The 20,240-nt window shown below is 29.9% G+C and overlaps 2 protein-coding genes across 2 annotated transcripts; both read left to right on the plus strand.

The window, feature by feature from the left end:
- The first annotated feature begins 5,848 nt into the window (after positions 1-5,848).
- Positions 5,849-7,158, plus strand: LOC113863392 (protein PYRICULARIA ORYZAE RESISTANCE 21-like). The gene is made up of 3 exons (XM_027496958.1): positions 5,849-6,007; positions 6,219-6,300; positions 6,548-7,158. The coding sequence occupies exons 1-3, from the start codon at positions 5,996-5,998 to the stop codon at positions 7,006-7,008; spliced, it is 555 nt and encodes a 184-aa protein (XP_027352759.1). The 5' UTR covers positions 5,849-5,995; the 3' UTR covers positions 7,009-7,158.
- Positions 7,159-12,896: 5,738 nt separating this feature from the next.
- On the plus strand, positions 12,897-18,629 carry LOC113862375. Its single transcript, XM_027495463.1, has 3 exons — positions 12,897-12,965; positions 13,048-13,237; positions 17,572-18,629. The coding sequence occupies exons 1-3, from the start codon at positions 12,897-12,899 to the stop codon at positions 18,627-18,629; spliced, it is 1,317 nt and encodes a 438-aa protein (XP_027351264.1).
- The last annotated feature ends 1,611 nt before the right edge of the window (positions 18,630-20,240 follow it).

Consider the following 20,240-nt stretch of genomic DNA (forward strand, 5'->3'; position numbering starts at 1 on the left):
TATATATATATATATATATTAAATAAATTTATTTAAAATTAATATTTTTATTATAAAAAATATAAATTAATATATTAACATAAATTTAATATATTAATCATTATTTATTATTGTAAATTATATATAATTTTAAATTTTTAAAAATATTTCTATTCTTTTTTCATTTTAAAACTTCTTTCTCAAACCTACTCTACGTTTAAACTTCTAATTTAGTATATAGATAAAATATTTTAGTGTATGAAATTTTAAAATATTTTTCATAATTTTTAATATTTTTCTCTTTTAATTAATTTAATATTTAAAGTTATATACTGTTAAAATATAATAATAAAATGTTGATACGTTATATTGAGTAACATATAAATAATTGTGTGACGATAATTATCATTGTGGATAATGTGATGCATATATATTTTTATTTTATTTTTATTATTAATGTTAAACATTTTAATCATTATCTATTTATTTTACTTAATTTTCCTTCTTTCTTAATACTACTTGTTCCTGTTAGGGAACCACTAGTCTTGTTTCCTCTGATTCAAGATGACGTCCTTCCTTCTACTGCTAACTCCATTTGACGTAGGGGAGTATACTTACAAAAGGCACTCCGATGATGAAGTCAAGTATCGGTTTAGATAATAAATGTTATTCAATATTCAAAAGTCAACCTTTTACCTATATCTTCTACTTTCTTTTTACAGACATTATTATGAGCTAATGGGCTTTGTGAGTCAGCCCTGTTTTTAGCCTTCTAATTAATCTGATAATATTTTTAATTATTTATCCAAATAAGCTTAATTATTCTTTAATTTATAATTGATATGTCCTGAAAGGTACTCGTACTTCTCAGGCTGAAGGGATACTCAGTTTTCTTTTTCTATCAGTAAGACCGAGTAGTGTCTTATGTGGTACACTACCTTTCTCAAAAATCAATCAAAAATCACCGTTTGTGTGGTAATATCATAAATCACCTGTCAATAATAATAATTAGTTTTCAAATTATTTTTAATTATTCAGATTTGTAAATTTGTTGTTGACCCATTCTTTAGGCAAAAGTCTAGCGCTTAATTAAAGGAAAATTAATAGGGATTTGTTAGCTTGATTCACTCCTAAATTAAGTTTGTTAGCTTGTATATTTATACTGACAAAAACTAATAACATCTCATCATCCTTCTATATGGTATCAGTCAGAAACGATCCAACCCCCTCTCTCTAAGGCCGTCGTTCCTCACCCTAGTTACCACCTCTGTCTCCAATGGCCAGCGACAACACCTCCTTCATCTCCAACCCTCATGAGCCATCCAAACCCTTTGCCTGTATCACTCTTATCAGTGTCACCAAGCTTCTTCCCACCACTTATTTTAATTGAAAACTCCAAGTTGAAGCATTCTTTGATGGCTATGATCTTTTCAAATATCCAAATGGATCTTTTCCCGCGCCGCCGTAATCCATCTCCATCACTACAACACCTCTAACGATGTCTCCAAATCTTGCTTATCAAACATGGCGTCGACAGGACCGCCTCATCTATGGTGCCCTTCTCACCACTCTCTCCAACGAAGTGGCCTTCCTAGTGTCTCAGACAAAGACCTCGCATGATCTTTGGACCCTCCTCAAGAGCACCTATGCCAATGCATCCGCAGTCATCTCAAGCAACTAAAGGAGCGTTTCCGTACGGCTTCCAAAGGTACCTAATCCACCACAACCTATATGCATTCTCTGAAGCAAACAACAGATCTCCTTGCATCACTTGGATCTCTTGTCTCTGTTGAAGACATGGCTGATTATTGACGGCGTGAATGCAAGGGACACCCCTATTTCCTTTGATGACCTCCTGGAAAAGCTTCTTATCCAGGAACTGTCCATTGTTGTTGCTCAGAGACAAACTCCTGCTCCTCTTACAGCCTTGAATGCTCAGGCTCTGCCCAACTCAAACAACAAGTATTGATCTGGGCAATTCTTTGCACAGTCACATCAACGCACTGGCAATCGCAAACCGTTTCTAGGCCGATATCAGTGGTGCAACGTCAAAGGACATGTTCTATCTCAGTGCCACACCTTCAAGCAGTAACCTCTCAGTGTCCCGCTGCCCCCTCGGGACTCTCCGCTTTACACTAGATAGCCTCATATCAATGCTGCAGCTGCTGGCTCATCTCAGACTGATTTTTTGGTTGACAGCGAAGTCATGCATCACGTAACCAATGATCTTGAAAATTTGGCACTCCATCATCCATACACTGGTCCTGACTCCCTGTTTATGGGTAACTGTTCAGGTTTAAACATCTCTTACTCTAGAACACTTTCACTTAATGATTTATCCCTGTCTAATGTTTTGTGTTCCTTCCATGAAACAAAAAATCATTTCTGTCTCTAAACTTGCCCAACAAACTAACTCTACTATTGTTTTCCTGCCACACTCTTTCTATGTGAAGGGTTTACAAACAGGCCAAACAACCCATAAAGGCTCATGTGTGGATGGACTTTATCTCTGGCCCGCCTCCTCACCATCCGTCCGCACACATTCCTCTGCATAATGGCACCATAGGCTTAAGCATCCTTCATCTTCTATCTTCAAATTTATTCAACAACATTTTTCTTTGGGCTCAAATAAATTCTAACAATCAGATTGCAACTCATGCCAGATTAGCAAAAGTCACAAGCTTCCTTTTCATGAATCCACTCTTAAATCTTCTTATCCATTGGAAATAATTTTTTCAGATGTATAGACTTCACCTATTTTATCAATTGATGATTTTCGTTACTATTGCATGTTTGTTGATCATTTTACTCGCTATATCTGGCTCTATCCAATGAAACGCAAATATAATGTGCAAACTATATTTCCCAAATTTAAATCCCTCATTGAAAATTTCTACCACCACACAATAAAAATCTTATACACAGATAATGGTGGCAAATATATTGGTTTTTGTCCTTTTTTAAGCAATCATGGTATAAGTCATCACACCACCCCCACCTCATACACCTGAACACAATGGAATCTCAGAACGCCGAAATCGGTCTCTCTCTTCTCCATCACTCGGGATTGCCCCTCACCTATTGGCCTCACGCCATGACCACCACAGCCTACCTCATAAATCACCTCCCAACTCCAATTCTTGGGTACAATTCACCCTATTCCAAACTGTTCCACATTAGCTCGGATTATCATAAGTTAAAATGTTTTGGATGTTTGTGTTTTTCCTGGATTAAACCATATACTAACCATAAACTTGCGCCAAAGTCTACTATGTGTGTTTTTATAGGTTACTCAGCTGATCAACATGCATACTTGTGTCTCGATCCCAAAATAGGCAAGATTTACACCTCTTGCCATGTGAAGTTCGTTGAATCAGAGTTTTTGTTTAGCTCCCTCGTAACTCAATCCAGTCTAGGTGCAGAGCAACAAACAAGCCCACTTTAAATCTCCATTTTACAGCCCATAAACCAACCTGCGGAAAGTCCAACTCTAAACCCATCGGAAGATTTCTCCTCTACCCCTTCCTCTCCATCCATCCCTCAATCACTGGATCCGCCCCAATCCTTACCCTCAAATGAACCCACCAACACCACTCAATCTTCCCTTCCAACCCCACAACCATCACCACAACTTTTTGTCCCACCATCCCATCCTGTTGCCAATCCCAATGGCGGCAGGATCATCACCCGGTCTAAAAACAACATCGTCAAGCCCCTCAAAAGGCTCAACCTTCATGCCTGATCGTCCTTTTCCATTGAACCCAGCACCATCACCCAAGCTCTTTGTGACCCTGATTAGCGCTTCGCCATGCAAGCCGAATTTGATGCCTTACACCACAACAACACTTGGGATCTTGTTAGTCGGTCCTCTGCTCAAAATTTGGTTGGCTGTAAAGGGGTATTTCGAATCAAACAGAATCCAGATGGATCGATTGATCGTTACAAGGCCTGATTAGTTGCCAAAGGGTTTCACCAACGCCTTGGTTGGGACTATACAGAAACATTCAGCCCAGTCGTTAAACCGATGACCATTCGTATTGTCCTAACACTTGCAGTTCGTCAAGGTTGGTCCATACGTCAACTTAATGTCAACAATGCGTTCCTTTAGGGGACGCTTAAGGAGGAGGTCTTCATGATACAGCCACCTAGTTTTGTCAACAAAAACTTCCCTGATCATGTCTGTCGCCTCAAAAAGGCACTCTATGGGCTAAAACAGGCACCTCGTGCCTAGTACACGGAGCTTTGAGTATTCCTGCTCTCCCTTGGCTTCGTTAACTCAACTGCAGATGCATCTCTATTCATATACCAAAAATCGGGCGTTACACTGTACTTGTTAGTATATGTTGATGATATCATCGTCACAGAAAGTTCTTCTGCAAAGTTGTCCAAACTCATTGCCACACTTGCTGCTTATTTTTCGTTGAAAGATCTTGGCTATCTCAACTATTTCTTAGGTGTCGAGGTGATTCCTTCCGCTGCAGGTCTGTTTCTTTCACAAAGGAAATATATCACTAATCTTCTACATAAATTAGGCATGGCAGATACGAAACCAGTATCCACTCATTGGAAGCTTTCAATACTTGAGTCTTACACGCCCAGACATCGCCTTCAGCACCAATAAAATTTCACAGGTCATGCAGCACCCAAGAACGACACATTGGTCTGCCCTCAAAAGAGTGCTCCGATATTTGGCAGGCTCTTGTGATAAAGGAGTCTTCATCTCGGCGACTGCCCCTCTGACCTTTCATGCCTACTCGGATGCAGATTGGGTAGGTGACAGGGATGATTACGTTTCCACCACTGGTTACTTGTATCTCGGCAACACTCCTATCTCTTGGAGCTCCCGAAAACAACGTTTTGTTGCTCGATCATCAACAGAGGCAGAGTATAAAGCCTTGGCTGACACGGCTAGTGAGCTACTATGGGTCCTTTCCTTGTTCACAGAACTTGGTCACACACCAACAGCCAATTCGGTTATATATTGTGACAATCTCCATGCCACAAATCTAAGTGCTAATCCTGTCCGAGAAAATGTTCAACATGACAAATTTCGAGTGTCTTTTGTGTCTATAGATGATCGATCAGCTTGCTGATATTCTCACAAAGCTTTTGCTTCACCCCCGGTTTGAGTCCTTACTGTCCAAGTTGCATCTCTCTTCCAGATTATACAACTTGCGGGAGGATATCAATAATAATAATAATTAGTTTTCAAATTATTTTTAATTATTCAGATTTGTAAATTTGTTGTTGACCCATTTTTTATGCAAAAGTCTAGTTGATTAAAGGAGAATCAATAGGGATTTATTAGCTTGATTCACTCCTAAATTAAGTCTGTTAGCTTGCATATTTATACTAACAAAAACTAATAACATCTCATCATCCTTCTATATTACTATTGTTTGAAACTTAGACGTTTACCATTGTCTCTGTAACTTGTTCACAATTTCCATTCTTCTCGACCTTAACTTCCTTATCAATAACACACTATCTTTTCTCATTCTTTGTTGCAGTATCTTACATTGTTGCCATCATTTCTTAATTAAGTTCATATTCAAGAAAATAATAATAATAATATATTAAATAAGGGAAAGAATTTTCTTATACCAGTATAAGTCTAAAAATTCTTATAACCCGTTAGATTTAACTATTTTTTTTAGAAATTAAAATATATAATTAATATCTTCATTTATATTAAAATTATATTATGATATTCACTATTCATTTCCAGTTATAACTATCATGTAAAAATATTTAAAAAATAAATAAAAATATTTTAAAAAATAGACAATTAATTTAATCAATTTGGCAACTTTTGATGAAATTCATCATCCTCACATTACGAGATTGCATATGATTGGTGACAGGGATTTCTGTGTGGCAAGGCAACAATATCCATCCTAAACCATCAGTTTTTCTCTCGTGCATAACATTTCCCATTAACGTCACCATTTTGTCCGCGTAATATTTCTTTCATTCTTATCCGAGCATCTCAGATCTGAGCTCTCTTGCCCCAGTCATGGAGGAAAAGGTACCCAACAATATTTCCTTAAATCTTTAATTTAACCATCACAAACATTCAACTTTCTGTCCTAGTTTGAATAACGTTAATTTCGTTCTTACGATGAATTATCATACACATCGACACCCTAATAATGTTCTTCTTATCCTTCTTAATTTAGTTCAATTGATGGCTATTAAGTGCTTACATTTTAACCACCAACTTTCTTGAAATCGTGTAGGTTGCGATAATGAAGCTGAAGGTTGACCTTCAGTGTAGAAAGTGCATTATGAAACTCAAGAAAGTCCTAAGCAAATTCCCTCGTGAGTCTTTTACGTTAGCTCGTTTTCTCATACCTTTTTAACTTACGCTTAATTGAGCATGCTTTTAGTTAATTTTGGTCTAAGGCCCAAAATAAAATATAATTTGATAAAGAAAATTGTTTGTTAACCGCTACCCATTTTTACTAATCCCATCTTTTTATTCCAATTCAAAAATTAAAGTGGTTTATGTTCCAGAAATTTAATTAATAATTTGCGAGTGGGTGTTTTCCAATTTTTGTGAACAAAGAAATTCGAGATCAGGTTTATGACGAGAAGAACGGCGTAGTGACCATCAGAGTGATATGTTGCAACCCAGAGAGGCTGAGGAATAGTATTTGTTGCGAAGGTGGTGGCTCCATTAAGAGTATTGAAATTGTTGAACCACCCAAGCCCAAACCACCGCCCAAGAAGCCCGAAGAGCCCAAACCACCGCCACCTGGGCCTCCTGAGCCACCAAAACAAGATCGTGTTCCTCCTCCTCCTCCCCCATCGGCCGCAAAGTTTTCTGAGCCACCGCCGTTCTCCGTTCTTGCATTCCCACCACCGTCTGCTCCGGTTGGGCCCTTCTATGGGGGTGGTCCTGGTGGGCCCCCGGGCTTTTATGCTAGGCCCATATACGATAGCTATGGTTGGAGTGGCCCTTGTTACGTGGGCCCTCACCATGAATGCTGCTTTGAAGAAGAGGCTTCAGTGTGCACTATAAATTGAGGAGCACAAGGCAGACAAGAATAATTGTAAAGGTCATCAGGACTGACTAAAATACTGTAATTTTATTTAATAAATTTGATGAAATAATCGTAAAAGCTCTTTCATTGTGTATGAATTTGATGAAGCTTCTTTTCTTAACTTACTATTTTTTCGCATATTTACTTCCTTAGTATGCATTGAAGGTAAAAGAGGACAAACGCAAAAGGATTAATGCAGAAGACAAATTATTACGGCATATATATTTTTATTGTTATTATAAAAAAAATATTTTTATTTTCACATTAACTATATTTTTTAACTCTCATTTTTATTTATCCAAATAAGTAAAGTAAACTTTTCTTATTTTATTTTTATTTTTATCCATTCACACAACGCATATTTTTCTTTTTTATCATTTATCCAAATAAGTAAAGTAAACTTTTTATTTTCACATTAACTATATTTTTTAACTCTCTTTTTTATCATTTTTTAATTTATTTATTATTATTTTTCTTCTTTTTTTTCAACTTATTTTCTATTTTATTAAAATATTGCATTAACAGATATAAAATTTTTATAAGATAAACAATTTTATAAAAATAGATAAATATAAAAATAATCAAATAATAGTAATGTGTAACATTATCATTGTATTTAAAAGACCTTCATTCATAAAAAATAATTAATATTAAATAATGATAATTTATTATTTAAATAATTATTTATAATGAATTAAATTATAAAATAAACATAATTTAAAGTTTACGACAATAATAGTTTTAGTTGTCAAGCATTATATACAAATTTAGAAGTCTTTCACTTTTTCTTTGCAAATTTTTTTTTCTTTATTATTATAATTGTTGTTTTTTCAATTTTAATAAAATATTTCACTTTTTTTTATTTTATCTTTCAATTTAATAAAATAGAGTATTTTAATGTCATTAATTACTTTTTTCTAAGACATTAAATATATCATTTTTAAGTTTTAAAAACAAAATTTTCATATTAAATGACTAATGATGAATGAGTTTTGATACATTCTTTTTTTTGAATTTTTTTAAGAAAAAAAAATATGTTTTCTTTATAACAAAGTTTTAAGCTTGATTGTTGAGTAGAAAAAAAGACAAAAATTATGAGAAGTAACAACAAAATAAATAATGAAAAAGAAAACGATGAATATGATATTAATAAATCAAATAGTTTTAATATTTCAAATCCATTATCACTACTAAGTATTGTTTCACATATATCCATCTTTAAACTTAATTACTTTTTACTTATTTTCTATTTTATTAAAACATTAAATTAAAGGAAAAATATAAAAATTTTATAGGATAAACAATTTTATAAAAATAACTAAACATAAAAGGTATTAAATAATAATAATGTGTAACATTATGATATAATATTTATATTCATAAAAAATAATAATTAATATTAAGTAACGATTATTCATTATTTCAATAGTCATTTATAACAAACTAATTTAAAAAATAAACAAAATTTGAAGCTTAAAATAATAATAGTCTTAATTATCATACATTATATACAAACTTGGAGGTCTTTGACATCTTTTAGGTAAGCTCTCTCCTTTTTTTTTCTTCTTTATTATTATTATTGTTGTTGTTATTGTTGTTTCCTCCTAATTTTAGTAAAATATTCTTCTTTTTCCTTTTTACTTTGTTTTTATTATTATTTTATCCTCCAATTTAATAAAATAGGGTGTTTCAGTATCATTAATTGCTTTTATTAAAACATCAAATATAATTTTTTTACAAGTTTTGAAAATATTAGTATTTTGACATTATGTGACTAATGATAGATAAGTTTTGACGTGTTTTTATTTTATTTTTTAAGAGCAAAAATATGTCTTTTTTATGACAAAGTTTTAAGCTCAATTATTAAAACAGAAAAAAATGTAAAAATTACAGCAAGTGACAATAAAATAAAGAATAAAGATAACAAAAAAAAAAATTAAATTGTTTTGACACTTCAATTCTATCATCACCACCCAGTATTGTTTCACATACACTTATTTTTTAGTTTAATTTCTTTTTATGTTGTTATTTATAAAAAAAATAAAAAATAAAGCTTGTTCATCCCTAAGCATGATATTTTATTTCATTATGAATCTTGAGATTTTTTTCATTTGATAAAAAATATTGTCATGTATACTAGTGTAGGAGTATGAGGTCATTTTTGTAACTAAAACTATGATTGATAGATTTAAAGATAGTAACTTTATCTTTATTGTAATACTTACCCTTTCTTTTTTCTTTTTAGATATTTCAAATATTCTACGTTTTCATCTTTTACTTGGTTTGAGTTAGAGAAAATTAATTTACTTATTAATTTGAAAATATAAATTTTCAAGGTCCACGTTGTATCTTAAATTGATTTTTTCTTAGATAAAGAAATTAGTAAGGGCTTGAATTAAAATTATTGAACTAACTAAATATTTATTTAGAATTTGAATAAATCCCTTCTCTTCCATCAAAAGTACAAGCTTTACCAATTTAAGTTTTAAAAAATTAATTTAGTTCTTTAATTAAAAGTGTTGTTAAACTAGCCATTTCGATCAAATTAGAGTTTTTATTTTATTTTATTTTATCTGTAATCTCATTTGAAAACAACTAGATGCAGTTGTAAAACTGAATCTTTTATTATTTAAATAGTCATTTATAATAAATTAATTTATAAAATAAACATAGTTTGAAACCTAAGACAATAATAATTTTAGTTGTCATGCATTATATACAAACTTAGAGACTTTTCACTTCTTCCTTGCAAACCTTTTTCTTTTTTCTTTTTCTTCTTTATTATAAATATTATTTTTTTGTTGTTGTTGATGTTGTTGTTATTTTTTTTTTGCCAATTTTAGTAAAATATTCCATTTTTTCTTTTCTCTTTTTTTTTATTATTTTGTCCTCCAATTTAATAAAATGGGGTATTTCAATGTTATTATTACTTTTACTAAAACATTAAATTTATCCTTTCTAAGTTTTAGAAATATCAAAATTTTGACATTAAGTGACTTATGATGTATGAGTTTTGACGCGTTTTTTGTATATTTTTTAAGGAAAAATATGTCATCTTTATAACAAAGTTTTAAGCTTAATTATTGACACAGAAAAATGACAGAGATCACGACAAGTGATAGTAAAATAAAAAATGAAGAAAAAAATGATAAAGATTATAACATCATTGTTTTTTCTAAACAATTAATTTATTAATATAGTTCTAAGTTAAAGTATAGTTCTTGATTTTTTTTTAAAATTAGAATAGAATTAATATGAGATGTTTTAGATAAAATTGTTAAGTATATTTTTCAAAAAAATTTGTTAATTTTTAATTTTTAAATTTTTAAATTTCAAAAAGTGTCCATTTATATTGGTTAAAATTGCTATATAAAGCTAAAAATAACATTTTATTTTAAAAAAATAATAAAAAATATAAAAAATTTATATTTTACTTATAACTATTATTTGGAATATAAAAATATTTTTTTTTGTAATTATTGAGCATTTTTAGATTTTCTGGTTAATTTTAAGTAAATTAGTTATATGCTTAAGCAGAAATTGCGTGTAAAAATTTTAGACACCAACTAAAGAATCAATAGTGTCAAAAATTATTTTATAATTATGTTTAATATATTTCATGATTATTTTTAAATTTTGGGATTTTTATCTAATTATTTCAATTAATTACAAAAAATTAGTGAAAATTCTAATATTATATTATTATTTTTACTATTTAAGATAAGAATTAGTCTCTTAAGCTTCCCACTTCCTCCCTTCACTTCCGTAAGCCCCATTTTCTTTCTTCCAAGGAACTTTGATAATCTTTGGTCTTAATCCCTTAAATTTCCAAGTAAGTTCATTAATTTTTTTTAATATTCTGCCTATTTTCATCATTATGAACACTTTGAACTGATTAAACTTTTTATTTTCTTCCTCTTTTTGGATGTTGGAACAGTGGCATGAGGCTGAGATTTTGTCCAAAATTTTTGTTTCTAAATTATGTTTTAGTTAGTTTAATTCTTCTATGTTTTATAATAAATAATTTTGGTACTTTTTGTTTTGTTAAAAATGCATTTCGAGGTTCAAAACCCTTGGTCTAGAGGTGCTGTTTCAAGAGTGTTATGAGGAGAAAATAATTATTTTTAATCACCTTTAGGCTTATAGTATTTCATTTACATTATAGAAAACAATTGTAAGACCCGTAAGTCATCTTTGCGAAGATTAGAAAATGATAGTTTCAACTCACTAGCAGAAGGTTGGATGATTAATGCCTCTTAAGATTGATCATGATTATGTGTGATTATTTGGTTAGGATTGTGATTTGAGAAGTGGTGGAAAGAAGACGTTGGTGGAAAAAATCGGTATACACTTCAAGGTAAGGGGAGACATATTTATTTTCAAGGGTATAGTAGAAAAATGTTGGGAGATAGGGTGTTTTATTCCTTGCTATATATATATAAATTATTTGAAAAAATTTATAATTTTTTCCATACTTAGTGTACAATTCTTTGATAATCCTTTTTGAGATTGATTTTATGTGTGATGATGCTTCTATGATAATTGTTTTGTTGAATTCAGTATAAATAATTGATTGCCTAAAATACTTGAGGAATGAACTATCATTCATGTGGAGTGAGCGTATAGAAGGTATGTAGAAAGTTGAAAAGAATTGGAGACTTGTGAAATAAATATGTTTAAAAAAAAATGGGAAGATTTGAGATAAAATTTGATGGGTTTTTAAAAGTGTTTTAGAAATTGAGAAATGGAATTATGGTTAATTTTCTTCTTAAGAAAATTATTTTTTAAAAATCTTTTTTAATTTCAAGTGATTTAATCAAAATTTATTTAATAGTTTTTATATATTTAAAGTATACCTATATACATATTTAAATGATTTAAAGGATTTTAATTCATTTTAAAGTATTATTTTAAATGAGTATTTTGAAATGTGGTGATAATAGGAAAAATGTATTTGAGAGCCATTGAAATGGCTGGAAAGTTGTAAAATGTGGTGGTAGTGACTTTCTGCTTAAAATTAGAAGTGTATTGGAATTTTTTAGCTATTTTGCAGAGAGAAAAAAAATTTGGAAATATCTGAATTGTAGAAAAAACTCTGCTGGATTGTCAGTGGAATTTTGAAACATATATTGTTGATGATTGAAATGAAATGTTTTATACCTACTTAAAAGACTGGAATTAGGTTCATGCATCATAAGCATGTGATGATGGTGGTGTTGGATGGGAAGTATTCAAAATCTAGGGGAGATTCCATGTTAGTCTTGGGGATAGTCGGGTGTGATTGAGCTGGGCAAAGGTCAGGGCTCGCAACCCTGTGCTGTCGGTTATCACTGTAAAATCAAACTATCCTGACAAAACTTTATGGATTCTCAGAATCAGTTGAGCTATACCTTTGAAAATATCTGATGAGATGGTTATGACCAAGAATGGTTGGTGGTAGTGAACTCCTAATCCTTCCCAGAAAGAAAGAAAGAAAGAAAAATGGTTTGGGCCCACATGCATATGTTAGTATAGCAATTAACTAGGTGATGCACAGAATCATACATGACATGTACATTGTGTGTTGAGTTGTTTGCTATTTGCTATGACAATTGTAAATATCTTGACGTATTTTCTACTATACTTTGGTTGAAATGAGTTTGTCTTACCCTTTTAGTTGCTATATGTGTTATATGTGAATATGTTTAGTAGGTGAGGACACAAATGACTCGACCATCGTACCAGTTCAACGTCACAGTCAGATATGATCCTGAAGGAAGATGGACACACGATTAGGAGCAACAATAGTTCATCCATACTAGTACTATTACCTTTTTGTTAGATAGAAACAGGCTAGGCCCACGAGCATAGCCCATCCCCATCAGGGTACCCATGAGACTTGCTTTTCCATTTCCTCCTGGAGTACAGTTTATGAGACCCCATGTCCCACCCCTTGTCCCTGTATTATCGCCCCCAATATTCCCCTCGAATTTTCTTAGATCTTTAGGATCTTATGTACCACATGTTGTACGACCCAATATAGCGAACATATCTCTACCCAGACACATCCATCTCATCTACTTCTCATTCGATTTCCTCTAGTTCTTCTGACTCTGCAGATTCCTTTCACTACTCAAACACCCTTTCTGCTACTGGAAGGAAGATGACTGCTTCTCATACCAAACTTCCTCCTAGTTTTGACTTCTCTGAGCAGAAACCTAGTGGGGAAGGAGGTAGGCTAGGGCCGAGTAAAGTATAACTTGTACATATATGTAGGTATAATTTCTAGTGATTGAGAGAATAGGTAAATGGAAATTCATAACCGTTGTTAACTTTTGAAGAAATGGTATTTTTGATGATCATGGGTCTAGGGGAAAAGCCTGTGAGGTCATTTTTTTTGTTGTCTCTGATATCGTGACCCCACTTAATTTTGTATGTAATTCAGTTATGTGCATATGTTTATATGATTGGATGACTGTATATTTTGACAGATGATATGTATATATGTATTTGGGTAACTGGTGCAGATGGTGTATTTAGTTTCTATTAATGTGAACAGATGTAAACTCATACATGTGGCTTTCTTACTGTTTGGATTATTTTAATATTATATTTATATTGATGACATAATAAGTAGTAAGGGTGTCAGAAAGATGATACCAACAAATCAAATAATTTTGACACTTTAACTCCTCTTTACCACCAAATATTGTTTCACATATACCTATCTTTTAATTTAGTTGCGTTTTACTTTTTTCTATTTTATTAAAATATTAAATTAAAGGAAAAATATAAAAATTTTGTAAGATAATTTTTTTTATAAAAATAATTAAACATAAAAAGTATTAAATAATAATAACAATAATGTTTAACACTATGATTGAATTTATAACATCTTTATTCATAAAACAATAATTACTATTAAGTAACGATTTTTTATTATTCAAATAGTCATTTATAACAAATTAAATTATAAAATAAACACAGTTTGAAGCCTATAACAATGATAGTCATATTTGTCATGCATCATATACAAATTTAAAGGTATTTCACTTCTTTTTGGCAAACCTCTTTTTTTTTTCTTCTTTATTATTATTATTATTAGTATCGATGATGTTGTTGTTGTTTTCCCAATTTTAGTAAAATATTCTACTTTTTCTTTTTTACTTTTGCTTTTTAATTATTTTTTCCTCCAATTTAATAAAATGGGGTATTTCAATGTTATTAATTATTTTTACTAAAACATTAAATATATCTTTTCCAAGTTTTAAAAATATCAAAATTTTGACATTAAATGACTAATGATAGATGAGCTTTAACATGTTTTTTTTTTTTTTTTTTTTTTAAGAGAAAAATATCTCTTTTATAACAAAATTTTAAGTTTGATTATTGAAAAAGAAAAAAGACAAAAATTATGAGAAGTGACAATAAAATAAAGAATAAAGAAAGAAAACAATTAACATATCAACAAATCAAATAATTTTGACACTTCAACTCTATCGTCACTACCAAGTATTGTTTCACATATACCTATCTTTTAATTTAGATGTTTTTTACTTATTTTTTATTTTATTAAAATATTAAATTAAATGAAAAATATAAATTTTTTTAGGATAAACATCTTTATAAAAATAGATGAATATAAAAAGTATTAAATAATAATAATGTGTTACATTATGATATAACATCTTTATTCATAAAAAAAAAAAAAATTAATATTAAGTAACAATCATTCATTATTTAAATAGTTATTTATAACAAATTAATTTATCAAACAAACAGAGTTTAAAGCTTAAGATAATAATGGTCTTAGTTGTCATGCATTATATACAAATTTGAAGGTTTTTGAACTCTTGTATGCAAACTCCCTCTTTTTTCTTCTTCTTCTTTATTATTGTGGTTGTTGTTTTTATTTTGCCCTAATTTTAGTAAAATATTGTACTTTTTCCTTCTTACTTTGTTTTTTTTTTTTTATTACTTTGTCCTCCAATTTAATAAAATGGAGAGCGAAAATTTCAATGCCATTAATTGCTTTTATTAAAACATCAAATATTTTGTTTATATGTTTTAAAAATATTAGTATTTTGACATCAGGTGACCAATGATGGGTGAGGTTTGACGTGTTTTTCTTCTATTTTTTTAAGAGAAAAATATTCCTCTTTATGGCAATTTTAACCTTAATTATTAAGAAAAAAAGACAGAGATCATGACAGTTGACAATAAAATAAATAGTTCTGAGACTTTAGCTTTATCGTCATTGTTAAGTATTGTTTTACATGCACCTATCTTTTAGATTAATTGCTTTTTATGTTGCTATCTATTGAAAATGAAGCATGTTCGTCCCTTAGTATGTTATTTTTATTTTCCTTATGAATCTTAAAATTTTTTTATTTGATAAAAAATATTATCATGTATACTAGTGTAGGAGGTATGATGTTGTTTTTGTAGCTAGAAACATGATTGATAGATCTAGAGATAACAATTTTATCTTTGTTGAAAAACTTACCCTTTCTTTTCTCCTTTTAGGTAATTCAAATATTTTAGTTTTTTTTTTTTTTTAATCTTTTACCTGCTTTGAATTAGAGAGAATTAATTTACTTATTAATTTAAAATTTTAAAAATTTTAAAGGTTCATGCTGTACCTCAAACTGATTTACTTTTAGATAAAGAAAATAATAATTATGAAATTAGACTTGAATTAAAATTATTGAACTAATTAAATATTTGTTTATAATTTGAATAAATCCCTTCTCTCTCTTCAAAAGTACAAGTCTTACAAATTTGAGTTTTAAAAACTAATTTAGTTCCTTAATTAAAAAGGTTGTTAAACTGGCCATTTCTATCAAATTAGTTTTTTTTTTTTATTCTTTTTGTCTATAACCTCACTTGGAAACAACTAGATGCAATTGTAAAACTGAATCTTTCTCTCAGTACTTGCCATGTATAATATTGTTAATGCTTCATGCTTTTGGTTAGAATGTTAATGTCTGTGAGAGGATGAAAATGAATATCTATTGTTTACTAAATAGCAGCATGATCATGAATTAATCACAGTGAGAAATACTAAGGATGGTATTACATTTAAATTGGACTTGAGGATACAAATTCTTCTTTATTTCCTCATTTCCATAATGTCACTAGACATAAATAAAATTCTATATCTATTCCTTTCATTAGACATAATGTCTTTGTTGATGTTTTTATTTTGTCCTAATTTTAGTAAAATATTATACTTTTTCCTTCTTTGTTTTTTTTATTATTTTATCCTCCAATTTAATAAAACAGGGAGCGGAAATTTCAATGTCATTACTTGCTTTTATTAAAACATCAAATATATTATTTTATAAGTTTTAAAAATATTAGTATTTTGATATTATGTGACCAATGATGGGTGAGGTTTGTCATGTTTTTCTTCTATTTTTTAAAGAGAAAATTTGTCCTCTTTATGATAGAGTTTTAAGCTCGATTATTGAGGCAGAAAAAAGGCAGAGATCACGGCAATTGATAATAAAATAAAGAACGAAGAAAGAGAACATATTCAACTGAGTCAAAAAAAAGATAGAATGAAGAAAGAAAACGATGACGATGGTATCAACAGATCAAATAGTTCTGAGATTTCAGCTCCATCGTCACTATCAAGTATTATTTTACATGCACTTATCTTTTAGATTAGTTGCTTTTTATATTGTTATCTACAAAAAAAAATGAAGCTTGTTCGTCTCCCAGTATGTTATTAATTTTATTTTTGTTATGAATCTTGAAATTTTTTTATTTAATAAAAAATATTATCATGTACACTAGTGAGGGGGTATGAGGTCGTTTTTATAGCGATAACCATGATTGATTAATAGATTTAAAGATAACAACTTTATCTTTATTGAAAAAATTACCCTTTCTTTTCTCCTTTTAAGTAATTCAAATATTCTAAATTTTCTTCTTTTACTTGTTTTGGATTAGAGAGAATTAATTTACGTATTAATTTAAAAATTTATAAATTTTAAAGATTCATGTGAGACTGATTTATTTTTAGATAAATAAAATAGTAATTATAAAATTAAGTTTGAATTAAATTTTTTTAACTAATTAAATATTTGTTTATAATTTGAATAAATCCCTTCTTTCTCTTCAAAAGTGTAAGTTTTACAGCTTTAGTTCCTTGATTAACTACAGAAAGGGTTGTTAAACTAGTCATTTTTATCAAATTAGAGTTTTTTTTTTTATTTGTAGCCTTGGAAACAAGTGGATGCAATTGTAAAACTGAATCTTTCTCTTTGTACTTGCCATGTATAATATTGTTAATGCTTCATGCTTTTGGTTAGAATGTTAATGTCTGTGTGAGAATGAAAATAGATGTCTACTGTTTACTAAATAGCAGCATGATCATAAATTATTCACAATAAGGAATACTAAGGATGGTATTACATTTAAATTGGACTTGAGGATACAAATCCTTCTTTATTTCCTCATTTCCATAATATGGTTAGACATAAATAAAATTCTATATCTATTCCTTTCATTTACACCGGAGATCACCAATATTGGTCTTGTCCTTTTTTAATGAATGTAGGAAAACTGAAGGGAAAAATGGTAGAGAAAAGTGAACTTCCTGAGGATGTCTTTGATATTATATCCAAGAAACTAGATTTTGATGACCTCTTTCAGTTTGGTGGAGTGTGCAAGAGCTGGAGGATATTTCACAAAAGTTACTTGAGAGATTTGATGGCATCCCAAGAACCATTAGTGGTCCAAACATCATTTCTCATGCAAGCTTATTCTTTCTTTAGCACACCTGAACAAAAAGTGTATGGCTCGGTGCGAAATTGCTACTTGAGTGAGTTTTTCTATTCAGGGTCTTCCTGTGGATATGTGATTATGGTTGGTATTTCAAACAACAAACTTCTTCTAATGAATCCTTTTGTGAGAAGAAAGGTGGAAATCAATATGTCAGCACTTAATGGTAACATAGAATATTTGGGTTGCAATGCCTTATTTGCTTTTGCAAAAGGTTCAGAGGAATTCATCGTAGTGGTTTCAGGTAAATATTTTCAATGTTTGCATATCTATGAATCTCGAAATTCTTGTTGGGTTACTTGTTCTGCACAGGGAGAACCTTGGACAGTAGTTGACTTTGTGGTTTTTGATAACACCATATATGCTATCACTAACAAGGGTGAGATAGGAGTATTGAGGCTGAATTCTCCAACTTTGAAATTTCTAAAATTGAAGAATATTCCCAAGATAATTGGCCTTATTCTTAAGTTGGTTAGTTGTGATGGGCAACTTCTAGTGGTTAATTTTGCATCTATGGAAAGATTGGATGTATACAAGATAGATTTCTCAACCATGGGTTATGTGAAGATGGAAACAATGGGAGACATTGCATTGTTTTTTGGGTGGACGAAGTGCTATGCATTGAGCAATCCAAGTAGGTGGGGATATGATAGCAACTCTTTGTACTTTGTTAATCGTTCAACTGCGGGAGGGAGTGTGTATTCAGAGGATATGAAACCAAAGAAATCAATTTTACCTTCGAGACCTCCACCTAGTGATCTTAGATCATCTCTCCACTGGTTGGACTGGTGTTTCAAGCGTCATGACCAGGTAGATTATTCTGTGGTTCACTAACTTGGTTGCTCTGCATTATGCAACTCGTGACTATGTTTGGACATTGTTCCTTGTATTTTCCTTTCATTGAAAACCTTGTTATGTTAGCACTTGCTTTTAATATATTTGTTTAGGTTGTCATTGGACTTGGGATTGTTATTATCCTAATTTATATTTTCTATTCTCTGAATTGTTTATGTTTAAAAAGGCTATATGAGTGTGTTTATCAATTACCTTTAAATGTTTTAATTTATATTGATTATCTGTTTTAATTAAAATATTAGTGTTTAAGTCATTTAAAAATTTCATGGAACATGTATAGTATGCACACATGTTAATGGTTATAAACTCTGCACAAGATCAAAGACAAGTACTTTACAATTTAGTTTAAGCGAATTTTTTAAGTAAAACTTTTTAATACTTTGACTCAAAAATGTAGAATTAGATGTTCACTTTCAGTGCAAATTGGATACATTTTAAGCAAAAATAAAATAGACTTCAATCTCTGGACAAGATCGTCAATTTTGAAGCTACAAATGATGTAATCTCGCGAAAATTCTCGAATTTAAAAGAGATAAATTGACAACAGTGCTTCAAGTGTATACTCATCACCTGTTACAGCGTCTTTGCATCCGTTTGGTTTCCATGTCCTTGTGATCCCCAAAATACATGAAGAAGTGGAGATGAACCAAAATAGAATTGGTAGCTAACTCCTTTCACAAATTCAGCCTAAACCCTCTCACTCTCCTTTCTTCATGTACCAGCTCACACCCAACACTTTCCAGTCCCTTGATGAAGGTGCAAGGCACATTTACAAAGTTTGTGGGAAAAACAAAAGGCTTCCATGGACAAGAGTTATGCTATTACGTAATCTTTTGTGTCATATTATCAAGATTCTTAAAGTTTAAAAAATACTTGAATATATGTGAATTGATTGACAATTCCAGCGGAACGAAATTTTAGTACAATGATTTTTTTAAACAAATCACCGTATTCCATTGATATCACTGTTCGTTTTTTTTATAGGAGAATTAGAGACTTTTCTAATTTTATATCACATCATGAATGCATAGTTTATATTTTTAAACTAAATCGGGTTTTTATTATTTTTTAATGGGGCAAAAAGTATTTCTACTCATTAAATTTATATTAGTTTTTATTTGATACTACAAAAAATTTATTAAAATTAGTTCACTCGTCACTTATATTAAATCTATCAATATAAATAATATAATATATTTTATCTAATTTGAAATAATAATGTTTCTAATGAAGAATAGTTATATCTAAATTTTTGGTTAAATTATAAATTTAGTTTCTATAATTGATACATATAAAATTAATTCATTATTTTAAAAAAGTATATTTTAGTCTCAATACAAAAGTTTTAGTACATTTTAGTTCTTCCTATTACAACGACGTTAATGATAGAAGGAGATAAATCATAACAAAATATTTGTACAAAGACAAAAACATTAATTGTTTTAAGCGTAGGAATTAACATGTAAATTTTTTCTAAGTATATAGACTAAAACATCAATTTTTTAAGTATTTTTATTAATTTGTAAATATTTCAAAAATAGATATTAAATATGATTTTTTAACCAATTATAACTTTAAAGATGTTGTACA

Source organism: Abrus precatorius, unplaced genomic scaffold, assembly GCF_003935025.1.
Source record: "Abrus precatorius isolate BTA unplaced genomic scaffold, Abrus_2018 Scaffold3, whole genome shotgun sequence".
Lineage (NCBI taxonomy): Eukaryota > Viridiplantae > Streptophyta > Magnoliopsida > Fabales > Fabaceae > Abrus > Abrus precatorius.

Coding starts and splice junctions, on each gene's coding strand:
- LOC113863392 (XM_027496958.1), top strand. Junction 6,301..6,547: donor AGTCCTAAGCAAATTCCCTC/GTGAGTCTTTTA, acceptor TTGTGAACAAAG/AAATTCGAGATCAGGTTTAT.
- LOC113862375 (XM_027495463.1), top strand. CDS start 12,897: ATGAGACTTGCTTTTCCATTTCCTCCTGGAGTACAGTTTATGAGACCC. Junction 12,966..13,047: donor ATGTCCCACCCCTTGTCCCT/GTATTATCGCCC, acceptor GACCCAATATAG/CGAACATATCTCTACCCAGA. Junction 13,238..17,571: donor GAAACCTAGTGGGGAAGGAG/GTAGGCTAGGGC, acceptor TAATGAATGTAG/GAAAACTGAAGGGAAAAATG.